At 39.5% G+C, this 14,870-nt stretch overlaps 2 protein-coding genes across 2 annotated transcripts; one reads left to right on the top strand and one right to left on the bottom strand.

The window, feature by feature from the left end:
- Positions 1-3,976: 3,976 nt before the first annotated feature.
- LOC103456853 (regulator of G-protein signaling 20-like) lies at positions 3,977-10,446 on the top strand. The gene is made up of 5 exons (XM_008396669.2): positions 3,977-4,204; positions 6,432-6,592; positions 7,968-8,051; positions 8,137-8,371; positions 8,786-10,446. Exons 1-5 carry the CDS (start codon positions 3,992-3,994, stop codon positions 8,972-8,974), a joined length of 882 nt encoding a protein of 293 aa, XP_008394891.1. The 5' UTR covers positions 3,977-3,991; the 3' UTR covers positions 8,975-10,446.
- A 283-nt stretch (positions 10,447-10,729) lies between these two features.
- On the bottom strand, positions 10,730-14,745 carry LOC103456852 (lysophospholipase 1). Its single transcript, XM_008396668.2, has 10 exons — positions 14,420-14,745; positions 14,230-14,261; positions 14,062-14,127; positions 13,905-13,952; positions 12,584-12,654; positions 12,422-12,495; positions 11,870-11,971; positions 11,432-11,608; positions 11,286-11,341; positions 10,730-11,162 (listed from the first exon to the last, which is right to left on the bottom strand). The coding sequence occupies exons 1-10, from the start codon at positions 14,486-14,488 to the stop codon at positions 11,117-11,119; spliced, it is 741 nt and encodes a 246-aa protein (XP_008394890.1). The 5' UTR covers positions 14,489-14,745; the 3' UTR covers positions 10,730-11,116.
- Between the last annotated feature and the right edge of the window lie 125 nt (positions 14,746-14,870).

The following is a 14,870-nucleotide window of genomic DNA, read 5'->3' as shown; positions in this document are numbered from 1 at the left end:
CCCGCACTCCCCTCCAATGAAACTCCAGCACACAAATCAGAAGTGCTCCCAAATTGATTAGCTTTTCTCCCGCGTGTGTCTGCAGAAGATAGCGCACTTCTGCCTGCGCTGCTGCGGTGACATGTATAGATCTTGTTCTGGTCAGATTGTGCAGCGCCTCACTCGAGAGATGCCAGCTGCTGCATAAAAACAGCCCCCAGAAAAAATAATGCAGCGCTTTTGAGTTGTGCCCGCAGTTTGAGGGGAAAGCAGTGAGGGATGTGGCTGTAAAACTAAAATTAGGCGGTCTATTTTTCTTCTGGGAATTTATAATCTGTGCGACTGTAGGGTTTTCTACATAGACATAAATTGCCACTCAAGCCCTTGTTATGTCTGAATATTTCAAACTTTGCCTGGGCCTGCCAATGAATAAATTAAATCAAACAGCAGCACTGCAGTGGAGGCAACACTTTTAGTCATAAAAGTCCAAACGTTCTCATAGACGTAATTCTTGTTGTGGAAATATTGAAGGTGAAGGTTTCGATGTCCAGAAGGTGTGCATCGCATCCACTGAAAATGTACAGTACTAAAGGCCTTGAGGCACAGGCCAGTATGAGGTTTTCATGGCTTGGATGACCATGACCTATACGGATACCCCGGTAAAATGGTACAGCACAAAAAATGTACAAGAAAATTTATAACATAAACTAATCAGTTTTACTTGAAAAACAAAGGCAGCAGTTTTGCTCACTTTTGTAGAAGCAAAAGTGCAAAATATTATTTGAAGTGTTTGCAGTATTTGTGTAGTCGTCTATTTGCAGCGGTGGGACGTAACCCAAAATTATTCATGGAAAACCATAGTTTATCTAAAACATTTTAAAGAAATTGCAACTAGAGAAGCTGTAAAAAAAAAATGTACGCAATGCTACTTTGCTGTCATTTGTACACCAGCCAATCCGAGAGCGCCATTTCGTTTCCTTGGCAGTGATTTGCTGAACCCTCAAGACAAGAGATGAGGAAGATTTTAGCTTCCCTGGTTGTGGTAAGAGATTTCCTCTGTGCATATTAATGCACATTAAAGTTTGAACTATTAAAACATGCAGTTAATAGTGTTTTAGAGGGAGTTTCAACTATTTGTAGATTTCAGCTATTTGTTGTTCCTAAACCCCCTACATATCAGAAGTCTACTGTATAACCATGGGTAAAAAAAACAACAAAACAAAACAAAACATTCATCCCTTTAATCTTTCATGAATTTCATGCTCACAAGTATTTCAAAGTTTGTCTTTCTTGAGGATTTATCTTGTAATCACTTGAAAAGAGTGGTCTTCTTTCAGCCAGCTGACCAGCAGGCTGAAGGGTTGTGAGTGGACGGTAGCTGTGTTGCCACCAGAGAAAACACCTGTTGCCTTTGCACTTTCTGGGATGCCTGACTTCAGCCGTGAGCAGGCATCTGCCTTGTCATAAGATAGTAATTGTAGCAAAAATGATCAAATGAATATTTTTGCTTTGCTTTACTTTTGACATCATAAATTGTTGCTTCTCTTTGAATTTAGAAACCCCCCCCCCCCAAAAAAGAAGGCTGGAACTTTTAGACTGCTAATAATAACCAAACAATGTAATTGTCATAACAGTGAACACCTCCCTCCAACCCTGCAGAAGAAGGTCCAAATGTCTTCTAAATCCAAAAACCAAACCACAACTCCGGACTGGGTGGATGTAGGACCTCTTGACAGAGGGACTGGAAATGATCCCAAACGGCACAGGGAAAAACTTACAGCTCAAGCAGCCTGGCAGCTTGAGGGACCAATGCCCAGAGGCCCTGCAGAAACATCTACTAGAATCTACTCAAAATACAAAATAAACACATGCATGATGAAAAGCACAAATACAACATGCAAAAATCTTGAACCTGTGATGAACTCATGAGTCACCTCAGTGTAAACAGTCTCTGAAACTCAAGGAACGAACTAAGCACAACTCATGACAGACACTTTGCAAATAACCAGCTTTACACAGCCTTTGTCCCAACAGCTGGTTGCAAAGACACAATGCATTGTTATTATTTTTTTTTAGCTGAATCTTTGAAAAAGATGAAAAATAAAGCAGCTGGTACATACAAAAACAATTTCAGGTCCAACAAAATAAAAAAGGACTGTGAGCTGAAAACCTGGCCAACTAAAGGAAGATACATCCTTCAGGTCCCGTGTTGGATGGCTGGATTTATTTCTTCCTGTTTCTTAAAGGCACACTTGCCAAATTAATCTGATGTAGATAGTTTTTTATGTCTTACACTTTGTCTTTATTCCTTCACTGATCTATTATTTTTATTTATAAACATGCACTGCTCAATATTCCAACATGTGTGGGTGAAAGGACTGGAAAATGAGCAAAAGAACAGCCAAAAACTTTAACAAAAATGTGGAAGTTCCTATTAACAATGGCCACAGCAAAACGCTTACTACAAAGTTTGGCTCCTATGAGGAGATATTATGGCTGGTAAAAGTTTTTTTACAGTGAGCATAGATTAAATTACTTGCTGTAGTTGTTGTTTAACAGCTATAGTTAATATTCAGAGCAACACTTTGTATCGAAAGGTATGTAATGTATTTCTGAAGTTTATATATATGGATTGCCATTAAAATGAAATACTAATGCACAGCTTTTCAATTTAATCACAGTTCCAGGGAGTTCATTTACTGCAAAAGAGTTTTTAAAATGTTGCACATCCTGACTAAAAGATGGTAATGAGGTCAATTTATCTCTAAAATCAATGTTTCTCAGCTCCTCTCTGAATGCAGAGGAGTCCTGAAGATTATACAGAAAGCCACTCTGACTGATTTTATGAATCTGTTTCTGTTAGCTCAAGTTTAGGTTTACATACAGACATATACATGTATAAATATGAATATATATTGCTTAGATTACTTTTTAATAAATGAGTCAACTCAAAAACTCAAGTAAATACAGTATTAATATGTAAGATAGACATACATTACATAACAAATCAGAAAATAACACAATAATTGAATAAATAATTTCAGTATTTATATAATTTTTTAAATACATATAAATACATAAAAATAAGCATGGAAACAAATATTAAATTAAAAAATATATATAATTTTTTTTATTGTCATTGTTTTAATACAATGTAAATTATTATGTAATTTACATTGTTAGCATTGTCCATGTTACTTGAATTGTAAAAGTATAATTATTTTTATTATTATTGTCATTGTTACTACTACTACTACTACTACTACTACTACTACTACTACTACTACTACTACTACTAATAATAATAATAATAATAATAATAATAATAATAATAATAATAATAATAATAACAATAATAATACAGGTTGTTCAAAGAGTCCCTGTAACAATTTAAGTATTTCAAGGTGAACTTTAATAACTAAAATGATAGATAAATAAACAAATAAATAAATACATAAACATTTTACGCAAAATTGCCTTTTTAGTTTCTTGCTTAACAAATGAATTATCATGCAATTAAAACATTATTTACCTACTACTCTTATTATGTCTTTCATTCGTTTCTATATATACAGAAGCTGAATATATATAGATATTTATTATATGACGGTCTCCGTTAGATTGTAGAAGTTTTTGCCTTCGATATTCCAACGAGTTTGACTTCATTTTGTTTGGATGGATCTCTACTGCCCCCTGGCGGAGACAAGAAGGTTCAGCCACACCAGGGGAGGCGGGGATGCGGATAGAGATGCTGGACGGAGGGTTTTCCAGATGTTTGACAGAACTGAGACTTGACACGCAAAATGTGTTGGTATTTGAAGGAAATATTATCAGCTTGAGAGATTCAGAAACATCGAGTTGCAAAAGCTGCCCTCCAATAAAAAAAAAAAATATATATATATTATTTATTTGAAACTATAACACATTTGCTTGAATTATAATCAGCATCTGTTGCTTATGTTTCCAGTAAGATTTCTGATCAGTGCTGGAGTCATGAGCGTTCATTTGTGTCATGAAGAAGTCTTGCAGGCTCTCAGTTTGCTCCCGTGGCTTCAACAGATCGTGTTGTGGCCGTGCCTGCATGCATGTGGTTGCAGAGAAATCTTTTTCACACTTGCAGGGAACGCATGCGCGGAGAGGAAACCAACTGGTTTGTGTCAAGTCGGAGGCAGACGGATGTGATCGAGCTGAAAATCACCTGTATTCTGGCATTCATGGTGACACAGTAAGTAATCGATTTATTGGATTGTTTGTACCCCCTTCTATATAACATGATCACGTTTAAGAAGACTATCGCATTTACGCTTTTTAAAAATAAAATAAAACAAAAAAATAAAACGCGGATAATTCAGGAGCATCTTTTTCTGGTTGTTCCAGCATCCATATAAATGTTCCTGAATTATTCATCATGACTTCTGTGTAATCGTCGCTAATTAAACCGATTTAGACCTTTTCAGGTTTCATTTTTCGGGGCTATTTGCCTAAAAGAGAAACACAGGGGAGAGGGGGAGGAAAGCAACATCTTATCAGCCCTTCTGATCAAATGATTTCATTGTATTTCTATAAATGGCCGCTCGCTTTGGGCTGAGAGCTATGCTTGTGTGTGCCATCACGCGTGCGTATCCTCCCGAGGATGCAACTGATGGATGCGATCTCTGCGGTCCAAGGAGTGACGCCGAGCCGCTGTCATAACCGCTCTCTGACAGAGAGGAGGGGAGCTGCTCCTCATGCTGGGATTCTTTCTGGATTTTTTTTTTCTTATTTCTTTTCCTACCTTTCAGCATAATCCAGTTTGCTTTGAATGCATCTGACATTAGTTTCCTTTCCACTTTACACTAAGATGTCTTAACAGAACCTAAAAAAAAATGGCATTGAATGTCGAAATGCATTCTACAAAATGCATCTGCTGTAACAGGTGGAAACAAATGTGAGTTATTCTCAGGAATATCTTTGAAAAGGTAATTCAGTTAGAATGTAACTCAGATGTTACTGCTTTTCAATGTCAGACCTTTAAACTAATTTACTGTTAGCTTTAAAAATAGAGATGAAGAATAAAGGAGATAAAGAAGCAACTGGGTTTAACCATATTTTTTTAGAGGACTGCTGTGCCAAATTTCACCCACCATACCCAACACTAAAGAGATCTGACAAAAAACCGGGGAACCTATTCCAGAAGTTGCTAACCTACCAAACTTACTCCAAGAGCCGACCAATGACTCGTCCCAGGAGTTACAAACGAACCATTTAAAGCAGCCCAGAGTTTAGTTGCCTCTGGTAAGGTCAGTGTCCCCGATTCAATAACAGGAGAGAGACTGGGGGAAAAATACATCCATGAAAAAGTTGTAAGGACAGAGCCACGGCTGAACAAAGTCTGAAAAGAAAATACTCAAATGTTCATCGCCAACTGGATGATCTTCAAGATTTTAGGGAAACATACTATGAACTGAGGAAACAAAACATGAACTTTTAGGAAAACATGGATCCGGATAAATCTGATAAAAACTAGCACAGCATTTCAGAAGAAGATCATCATGTCTGCAGTCAAACATCTTGGTGGCGGTACTGTGATGGTCAGGAGCTGCACGTAGTCAACAGAACCATGAATTTGACTCTAGCAGAAAGTTCTGAAGAAGAATGTCCGGCCCGAGGATCTGAAGGAAGAGACGAATAATCAGTGAGTCCACCCTGAATTCAAAATGCAATAAGAAGAAACACGAGCAAGAGACAAAAATAATTAAACTAGACGAATCTCAAACAAGCTGTTCCATCAACTGGTCTAAAGTTTACGATCATAACCTCAGAAAAGTAAAAAAAAAAAAATCAAAAAGTGTCAGAAAAGGACTCAGTAAATAGCCCAACTGTTCAAGCATTTTCTTAAAGATGCTTGATCTGACTGTTTCCGTTACGCTGATGTGAAATGTTTGAAGATGCCTTCTAGAAGGGCATCCATGGTCTGGAACTTCGTAGACTTCTAGTGTCGTCCTCCCTGAATGTTTCCAATATAGATCAGCTAAACATGCAGGATAGATCTCTTATAAGAAGCTCTAGACAGTGAACTGCCTAGAGACGAAAAATAAGACTTTTATTTTTACTTTTTTGTCTGAATCCACTTAAAATCTTTTCAGAAATTTAACCAGAACCTTGTCAGCAAGAGGCCTTGATGTGCAGCAATCCTGTCATTTTCAAAAACAAGAATGAGTTTTTCCTTTGCCATCAGGGAGTCAGGAGTGTGAATGGCTAATAGAAATGGCCATGAACTCCAGATCTTAGAGCAAATTTCGTAGATGGATGGAGGGATTGATTTGCCTTTTTACCCAATCTAATGTGATCCTATTACCATTTTAATGCTCTTTTCTCGTGCCACCTTATTCCTGTCAGAGCTGCTCTTCATGCTTTTACTCCAGCGAAAGCTCCAACCTCCCTCTAACTCTGTGGTGCTCCTCTGCTTGCAGTCCATGGGCTCAGAGAGGGCGGAGATGCGCAAGAGACAGATGCAGGTTCATCAGGAAGCAGCTGCCAGTGTCCTCCAAGCGCGCCACAAAATGGGAAACACCCCCACCAACGCCTCAAACGCCTGCTGCTTCTGCTGGTGCTGCTGCTGTAGCTGCTCCTGGTAACAGACACACACCACCGTTGGGGACATCTAGCAACCAGTGCTAAATATCCATCCATCCATCCATCCATCCATCCATCCATCCATCCATTTTCTTTACACCCTTGTCCKTTAGTGGGGTCGGGAGGGYTGCTGGTGCCTCTTCAGCTAACGTTCTGGGCGAGAGGCGGGGTACACCCTGGACAGGTCGCCAGTCTGTCGCAGGGCAACACAGAGACACACAACCATGCACACACACTCACACCTAGGGACAATTTGAAGAGGCCAATTAACCTGACGATTGTAGTTAATGTTCTTTGTTCAGACTAATGTTGGAAACCCATTTTTGGGTACTAGTTTTGTTGTAATTGGATTGCCTTGCAGATGAATGTACTGGTAACTACATTATTCAGACTTTTGGGATAGACCGACATAAAGTAGCGTAGGACTGTGAAATGGAAGAGAAATTATACTTGGGTTTTAATACTTTTGAAGATAAAAAGCTGACAAAGTGTTTTGCATACGAGTTCAGCTTCACATAAAACCCTGAGTTTCATCTGAAGAAATATAACCCCGCAGCATGACACCTCCACCACCATGCTCCATGTCTTGCTCCTTCAGACCATAAAACATTATCCAGCAAAGTTTGGGGAGATGCTAGCCAGGACCAGATGGTTTCTTTAGAAGGAGAGAGTTCCATCCTTCAGCCCTACTTCTTAGGGTTGAAAGCTCGTACTCAACCCCACCCTTCCTCCCAGAACAACAGGACCTCAGTGGTCACACGCAGAGCCGTCTCCGGGGACTTAACCTGTTTTGCCAGTTATCCATGGTTGACTCGAGCTTCCTCTGGGAGCAGCCACCCTAATGCACTCCACAGGAGATGAGTAATTCATTTCATCTCTACTTGTATATGAATTTGGTTTTAATCATTGCACAGCAGCCGCATTCCCACTTGGGATGGCTCGCAGGGGGACTCTCACCTGAACCAATTACTCCGGGGCCAGCTGCTGCAGCAGAGGCGGCGAATTGCTTTTAATTACGCACAGGTGAGACCCACGGGGGCAACAAGGTAGTTGACACATTTTATCATTGACGCAGGTGGTTCTTTGCAAGATAGCTCAAGTTTGGTCTGACTTAATGGAGAACAGGCCTAACCCTATCAGCCACATTGATCAATTTTAGGTTTCTGGGTCAAATATGAAAGAAAATTGAAGGAGCTACAGGCTTAATACTTTAGTAAGGTCACTGTAAAGTCTGTCTGCTTTGAAGCAATGCCTTGGGAAATTACTCAAGATGTTGGTCAACATTCTCGGTTTTACGAACAAAAAGATGGGATTAAATATCCCTGCTGTTGTTTTGACTGCTCAGACGTAATGGCTCCTCTCAATCTTTTCAGTTTGACTGTTAGAGGTGACGAAGAAACCATACAGAGGTCAACGTTTGAGCAGCAGCCAGAAGGAAACTCCAACTGTGAAGAAAGGTAACTCCCACTTCAACTCCTCTAAAAACAACAGTAAGGAAATCAAACTGTCTGTGCAAAAACGAATTCTCCACTCATTCCTCAGCCCGAAACCCACTGTGGACGAAGCTCGCTCCTGGGCGGTGTCGTTCGAGAAGCTGATGAAAAGTGCAGCTGGGCGAAGCTGCTTCAGGCAGTTCCTGAGGACGGAGTTCAGCGAAGAGAACATGATGTTCTGGCTCGCTTGCGAGGATCTGAAGAAAGAGACGAATAAGACGGTGGTGGAGGAGAAAGTCCGCCAAATATACGAGGACTTCATCTCCATTCTGTCCCCGAAAGAGGTGAGACGAAAATTCAAAGAGGAGGTGTAATCCTGTTAAATTTAGCGACAAATTTGTCAGGAAATAGAGGACAAAAAGAATCATCTAATAAGGGAATAATGTGTAATTTGATTTGGTTGGGATTAGTGTCCTCTGCCTTGCTGTTTTAATTGTAATATACATTAAAGTTTGAAGGATTTCCTTAAACTGAACATCTGTTCTTGAACATTTTTACATTTTGGAGATCTTTTAGTTTATTCTGTTCGATTTCCGTAATTCCCTCATTTTGCAGGCGAATAAGCAATCAGGGATGGGTGTGATCGGTGAACTCGAACAAAACAACATAGTTTAGAAAGCCTTTTTACCCTAAAAGATTTTCGACTACCCTTATATGTCGTTTATATTCAGCGTCTCACCGTTTCCTTGAACCTACAGGTCAGCTTGGACTCCCGCGTCCGAGAGGTGATAAACCGCAACATGCTGGAGCCGACCTCGTGCACGTTCGACGACGCTCAGCAGCAGATCTACACGTTGATGCAGAGAGACTCGTACCCTCGCTACATAAACTCACCCGCGTACACGGATCTGCTGAACAGCTTGGAGGAGCCTCCCCCCGAGCCATAAACTCTCTCCACTGCCCCACCGTTAGCTTTTCAGCGCATGCACCCCCCCCCCCAAACACACACATACTCAAACAAAAGGAGGAGCTTTTGTGTAAAAAGTCAGAGACCTGCTATTTAGAAAAAGACGGACAGGAAAATGAACCCAGCTGAAAGCCAGTCTTTATCCAGCTGGTAACTGCTGTTTATTTCCGCATGATTAGTGGATTTCCAAACCCTTCAGAGCAACCGAGAACAAAAGCTAGGTTCGGCATCTGTTACTGTATTTGTTCAGAAAACATATCTATATTTTTATACATATATAAATATATATAAATATATTCCCTAGCGCTTGACATTGCACTTTTCTACCTTATTTAAAGCGGGAAAGCATGTATCTGTGAGCACTGCATTTGTATTTAGGTATATTGTGAGCCTTAATGCATATTCAGTTCTTGTAGAAACTTGTAGGTTTTATTTAAATGTACCTTAGGAAGAAAGGAAAGTGCCTTGGATCAACATCTTCTACACAAGCACCTTTTAGTCCGACGTGAACGGTGCGACAATGACTTCACATGTTGGTGCTTTCAGCTCTTCTCAAAGATATATATATATATATATATATATATATGAAAGGTTTTTACAACTCGATGAGCTGATACCCAGAGATCGATCTCGTCTGTGTGTTTCAATACTGTGATATTAGTCATATATTTAATTTCAACAGAACAGGGAAAAATATGCTGAATACATGACCATGAACACTGATATATTTATGTATGATTTAAAGACAAAAAAAAGGGAATTTGTGTGAAATAGCTATTTGAATTCTCACGAATTAAATAAAGCACAATCATATGTTCTTGCTCTCATTTGATATGAGCATTAATAAAATGTTTTGTGAATTCTTTATTGGGCTGCCTCAGAGACCCATCTGCACCCCTTAACCAGCTAGATATACAGAAGCTTATATAAATGCATTATGTGCATTAGTACGGTAAATATGGAACTTTTAATTATTTATTTCAAAATTTAAATGCACCCACTTTACTTTTTGGTTATAATTCTGCCGGACATTTGACCACTCCTTTTGGCAGAATGAGCCGATTTGATTTAAATTAGCAGGTTTACTGCATGAAGTTCAGTTATTTTAGAGTTGAGGTTTGGGCTAGGCAGGTTAGCCTACTTGATTTGATTAAAAAAAATAAATAACAGCCTGGATGCGTGTTTGGACTGATTATCCTTCTGGACCACCAAACTGACCAACAGCATTAGAGTTGGCTTTAAATGCAATAATGTGGTAATGCAGTATTTCACCGTTTATTGGCAACTAGACCAATTAAATCACCTCTAAATCAAAATCTATTAATAGCTGAACTTCGAAAACTCGGCATGGACTTTCCTAAAGATAAATATGGTTCTTAAAGCACAGTTTGTGATTAAGTTTTAACCTAGACTTGCATTTGTTAAAGAGAATCTGGAAGCCAAAAAAAAAAGTAGTACTGAAATGGCCCCTTTTTTATTCTGTAATGCATGCACATTTACCTGTCGGATCGTAGACAGCAACTCCAAAAACAGCAATAAAGTAGTGCGGCAAATCAAAAGTAATTGGCATGATCTGGAAGCAAAATAATGTAAATTCCTAGTTTTTTTTTTTTTTTGTATCTTGAGAAAAAGGAAAACATAAGGAAAATGCAAGTTCTGTTTTTGTTACCTATCCGGACTGGGCTGGAACCCTCCTGCAATTTAATTTCAGTAGGATTCAAAAATACTCCCTCTCTGTCAAGGAAAATGCAACATATTTTTACTATCATTTGCTGCAGTCTTGAGAACAGATAAGAAATAAAATTGGAAGGAAAATCTGTACCATCCAGAAAATGCCTGATCACTGCGTCTCTACAAAACGGCAATTTTGCTAAAGAAACTCCTGTAGCCAAAGGGATGTCGCTCATATTTACACTTATCTGAATTACAAAAGCTTCTTTTTTTTTTTTTACAACAGGCCATTTATTGTGAGTGTCAGTATTAAACTTAAAAGTTTAGCCCTAGTCATTATAATACATACAGTTCCTGCAAAAATGGCTCGTCTCAGTGGCAACATGCTTTGCGATCAAGCAGCTAACGCTCCTCTACAGTAACACTGAGCGGAGCTGCAGCATTGTCTCAGTCAGGCCGTTCTGCAGTCTAACAGGCCACTCCCGGTATCACTGGGTCTACGGAGCAGCAGCACACATTTACTGTCAGGTACAGTTCATGGTCGTCAAGTCCACCAAATCTCAGAGGAGTCGAGACCAGAGGACTCGGACAGCACTGAGTCAGCGAGTGGGGCCACTCACTCGTCGCTGAGGGCGGGAAGCCGCTTCTCTATGAACCGCTTGACGTCGATCATTTCCTGCAGAGGAACGAAAAGACGCAGACTGTAACGCCAACTGGACGAGAGCTGCTGCTGTTGCTGCTCAGAGAGGACTGCCTGCAGACTGACCTCTGGACAGGCACTGTGAGGTAGACCGCGGTACGGTTTAAAGGTGACGTTGGCCGGGTTGATGAGGCTCTTCATCTTCTCCGCCGTCTGGACTCCGAACACAAACGGGACGAGGGGATCGGAATCCCCGTGGCACTGGAGGACATGCATGTCCTTGTTAGCACTGTTAGCAGCCGCCTGAGAATAGAAGAGATTAGGATTGTTTTTATGATCCGATTATGACGGATTATGAGCAGGACGGGAATATCCCTGCAGCATAGTTTCATTAAAGGGACGGTTCAGGGAAAAAAAGTGGTGGCTTCCATGCTCATTTTTAAGAAAATTATTAACTTTCACAATCATGTTCCGCTTGTTGCGCCTGCTACGCTCACACTTACTGACTTCTGATGCTGCATTCAAATGAAAGTGTAAATGTAGAGGTGCTGTTGGGTTTTCTACCTGAGGGAAGGATTTACGGAGGGGAAGCCAACAGCTCAGCGCGACCACACCGGCAAGCTTCTGCTGAGACGTCAGAGCCGTGTACAGAGACAAGGCTCCACCCTGAGAAAAACGAACCCCAAAAAAATATCTGTCATTTCTATTTCATTAAATTCACCCACAGAGACAACAAACATCCATGAAGGGAGGAGAAGCTGTGTCAAAGGTCAACTACAAAGATGCAGATATTATGGTAGACATTGGCGGATGGATAGAAAGTATAAATAATGCAATGGGTGTAAAAAAAAAAACAGTCTGGGAATACAAAATATATTCCCATATATTCCCACTACCACCTGGTAGTTACTGAAATTAGTTTTGAGCTTCTACTTTGAAAATAAAAATCTGCGACAGTGCCAGCTTCCACAAATAATCCGGAGTCGTGTTCCGCAGACAAATCTGTGAATACTGAACCACAAAATCGACGAGGTGCAGTTATTGTTGATCTCAACAGTTGTGGAAAACTAGGAGCCTAAATAACACTCACACACTTTCTAAAAATGAAACGCCTACCTGCGAAAACCCACCCAGGAGAATTCTGTGTGAAGGTATCCCATTCCTCACTTCTTGATCTATTATAGCTTTAACTACACAATGAAATGGGGAAAAAACAACAACTTTATTATTAGAAGACATGGGAGTAAAGGACGTTTTTAAACTATTATTTAAACTTACCGTTTTCAGAGGCTCTCTTGATACCAGCCTCGTCTTCTTCGGCCTCTGGACTCAACCCATAGATATCAAACCTACAAATGGTGGAATAAGCATCAAAACAGCAAAATTGCTGTGAAGTACGGATATGAAAATGTGATGCATCACTGTCACATGAACTAGCAAATACCACCTGGCCAATCCCCTTCCAGCAACTAGATGGAAATAAACATCAGTTACTTATATTAGCCCAGTTTTACTAGTCAAACAGATACGATTTGTTTTAAAAGTGGCCATCAGCTGCCGATACTGATGTTAATGTTGATCTGTGATTGAGCAAAAAATTTTAAATACAATATTTTTTCTTTACAGTGAACACACCACATCTATGAGGTACAAGATGTGACTCCTACGTGTGGATGTGGTTTGTGAAGGAAGAAACCTAGAAAGTTACAAAGCAGCATGTTTCATGTTTATACATGAAATATGAAGAAGCATATGTTTAAACACACACCTATTTCATGTGCATGTTTATACACATGAAATATGTTTATGCATGAAAGATGAAGCAGCACAAAAGGCTTCAACAGCTTCTAGGAAAAATCGACTTAATATACAAAGAGAATGCAGTTTTAATAAAGCTAATACTTCAAATTAATAATACAATTAAATTAAAGCTTTATACTTATTTTGCAAAACTGTGTATCAATTGCTACTTTTCCACACAAAAGTTGTCACCACATCCGGTCCTGGTATAATCCATTCTCTCAAATACAGTTATTTTTTATTTAATCTTGTAAATAAAAAGTCTTCTGCTGGAAATTTTACACATCAACATTTTTGAGGAGTGCAAAGATTTTTTTAAAGATAGTGAGCAATAATGCAGGTTTTGAAAGGAGCGAATAGATTTGTTTTAATACTATTTAGTTGAATTTATGAATAGCAACCTGATCTGGATCAACACCTGCAAAATTTTTGTCAATTTGTAGATTTTCATTGATTCTTTTGAAAGTTATTCACATATAATTGCTCCATTTTTCCATTTAAAGATTATGGTGAAGACAAAAAATATCAGGGGGAAGTGAAGTATTTCACTGTCATCTATAATTCTAAAAATCAGACCAAGTCGGAAATTTAAAAAAAAAAAAAAAAAAAAAAAAAAAAGTTGACAATCAGTGATCAAAAATGTGCCCAATTTCAAAATTGGTGCACCTCCTAAAATGTGCCCCTGGAAACTCAATCTGCACTTTTCATACCATTAAATAAAAACAAACATTAACATTCTGGAACTCTAAATATCTTCAAAAATAAATACAAAACAAGTCAAATCAATCTTGGGTCTCACCATGCAGGCATGGACATCCTCATGTTCAGAGAAACCGGCATTGTAGGACTGCAGGTTCAGACATGTTTGCAAGGATTAATGCGAGTTGCAGTGCAAGTGAAGGTACTGAATATATTAAAGGCATAATTTGCTCTACAAACACACCAGGAGCACTTACGCATGTGGACAGATGTATTTCACATGAGGTATTCTAATGCCTTCAAATGCCTCTGCCCATCCATGTCTGTCAAATTTGAAACAACAACAAACAAATCAAGCAGAAGCACTGTTAGCTTATCTTTAACACCAATTATTCGGAATCTGATAAGAAATCAGGAAGACTTACCCAGTATCACCAAGGCCATGCAGAAAAATGACCTATAAATCAGAACATGCACGTCTGTAAACATGAGGTAGAGACTGGCAGCTGTCACATTTTTACCAGCTTCTGTTCTTTAACTCTTTAAAGGCAGCAACTGAGGATTTGACCGACTTGAAATAGAAAGTTTGCCCTCTGACACGACTCTATTACTCACCGCCGCAGTGGCTTTCCGGGCAGCAGGCACGATGGCAGGTAAAGGCGCTGACATGTTGTTACCGCACATACAGCGCTGAGGCAGCCACAATTTAGCTGATCTCGGCTAAACACCGACACTAAGCAGGTGTTTAGGCGATAATACAAACACAGTAACTGAGGAGAATATTTTATCTGAGGAAAAAGGTGAAAGGTACCCAGCCTCTTTTTACCAACAGAAACCCTGAATTTTCTTTTCTGTAAGTTGAATTCCGTGAGAAGACAAACGGTCGGCTGGCTCTCCAGAAGCTACTAGGACGCTGTTTTCCAACTGACTGGGCTGTTTTAATCCCGCCCCCGGAGCTACTTGATTGGTTGTTTGCTGATCCTCTTTAGCGATACAAGTTATTCATTGGTTCTGGTCAAAGCGAGTTAAGTCCTCTGCTGAATAAACACCAACTAAACCTACAAAA

Source organism: Poecilia reticulata, linkage group LG20 (genome assembly GCF_000633615.1).
Source record: "Poecilia reticulata strain Guanapo linkage group LG20, Guppy_female_1.0+MT, whole genome shotgun sequence".
In the NCBI taxonomy this organism is placed as follows: domain Eukaryota; kingdom Metazoa; phylum Chordata; class Actinopteri; order Cyprinodontiformes; family Poeciliidae; genus Poecilia; species Poecilia reticulata.
The sequence above is the reverse complement of the archived record's forward strand: the minus strand, read 5'-3'. Positions and strand labels throughout refer to the sequence as shown.

What these genes read in the sequence shown, in the direction of transcription:
- LOC103456853 (XM_008396669.2), top strand. Translation starts at nt 3,992, where the DNA reads ATGAAGAAGTCTTGCAGGCTCTCAGTTTGCTCCCGTGGCTTCAACAGA. An exon ending in CTGGCATTCATGGTGACACA is followed by an intron (nt 4,205 to 6,431) that starts GTAAGTAATCGA and finishes CTCTGCTTGCAG; the next exon opens with TCCATGGGCTCAGAGAGGGC. An exon ending in CCATTCTGTCCCCGAAAGAG is followed by an intron (nt 8,372 to 8,785) that starts GTGAGACGAAAA and finishes TTGAACCTACAG; the next exon opens with GTCAGCTTGGACTCCCGCGT.
- LOC103456852 (XM_008396668.2), bottom strand. Translation starts at nt 14,488, where the DNA reads ATGTGCGGTAACAACATGTCAGCGCCTTTACCTGCCATCGTGCCTGCT. An exon ending in CCCGGAAAGCCACTGCGGCG is followed by an intron (nt 14,262 to 14,419) that starts GTGAGTAATAGA and finishes TCTGATTTATAG; the next exon opens with GTCATTTTTCTGCATGGCCT. An exon ending in AAATACATCTGTCCACATGC is followed by an intron (nt 13,953 to 14,061) that starts GTAAGTGCTCCT and finishes CTGAACCTGCAG; the next exon opens with TCCTACAATGCCGGTTTCTC.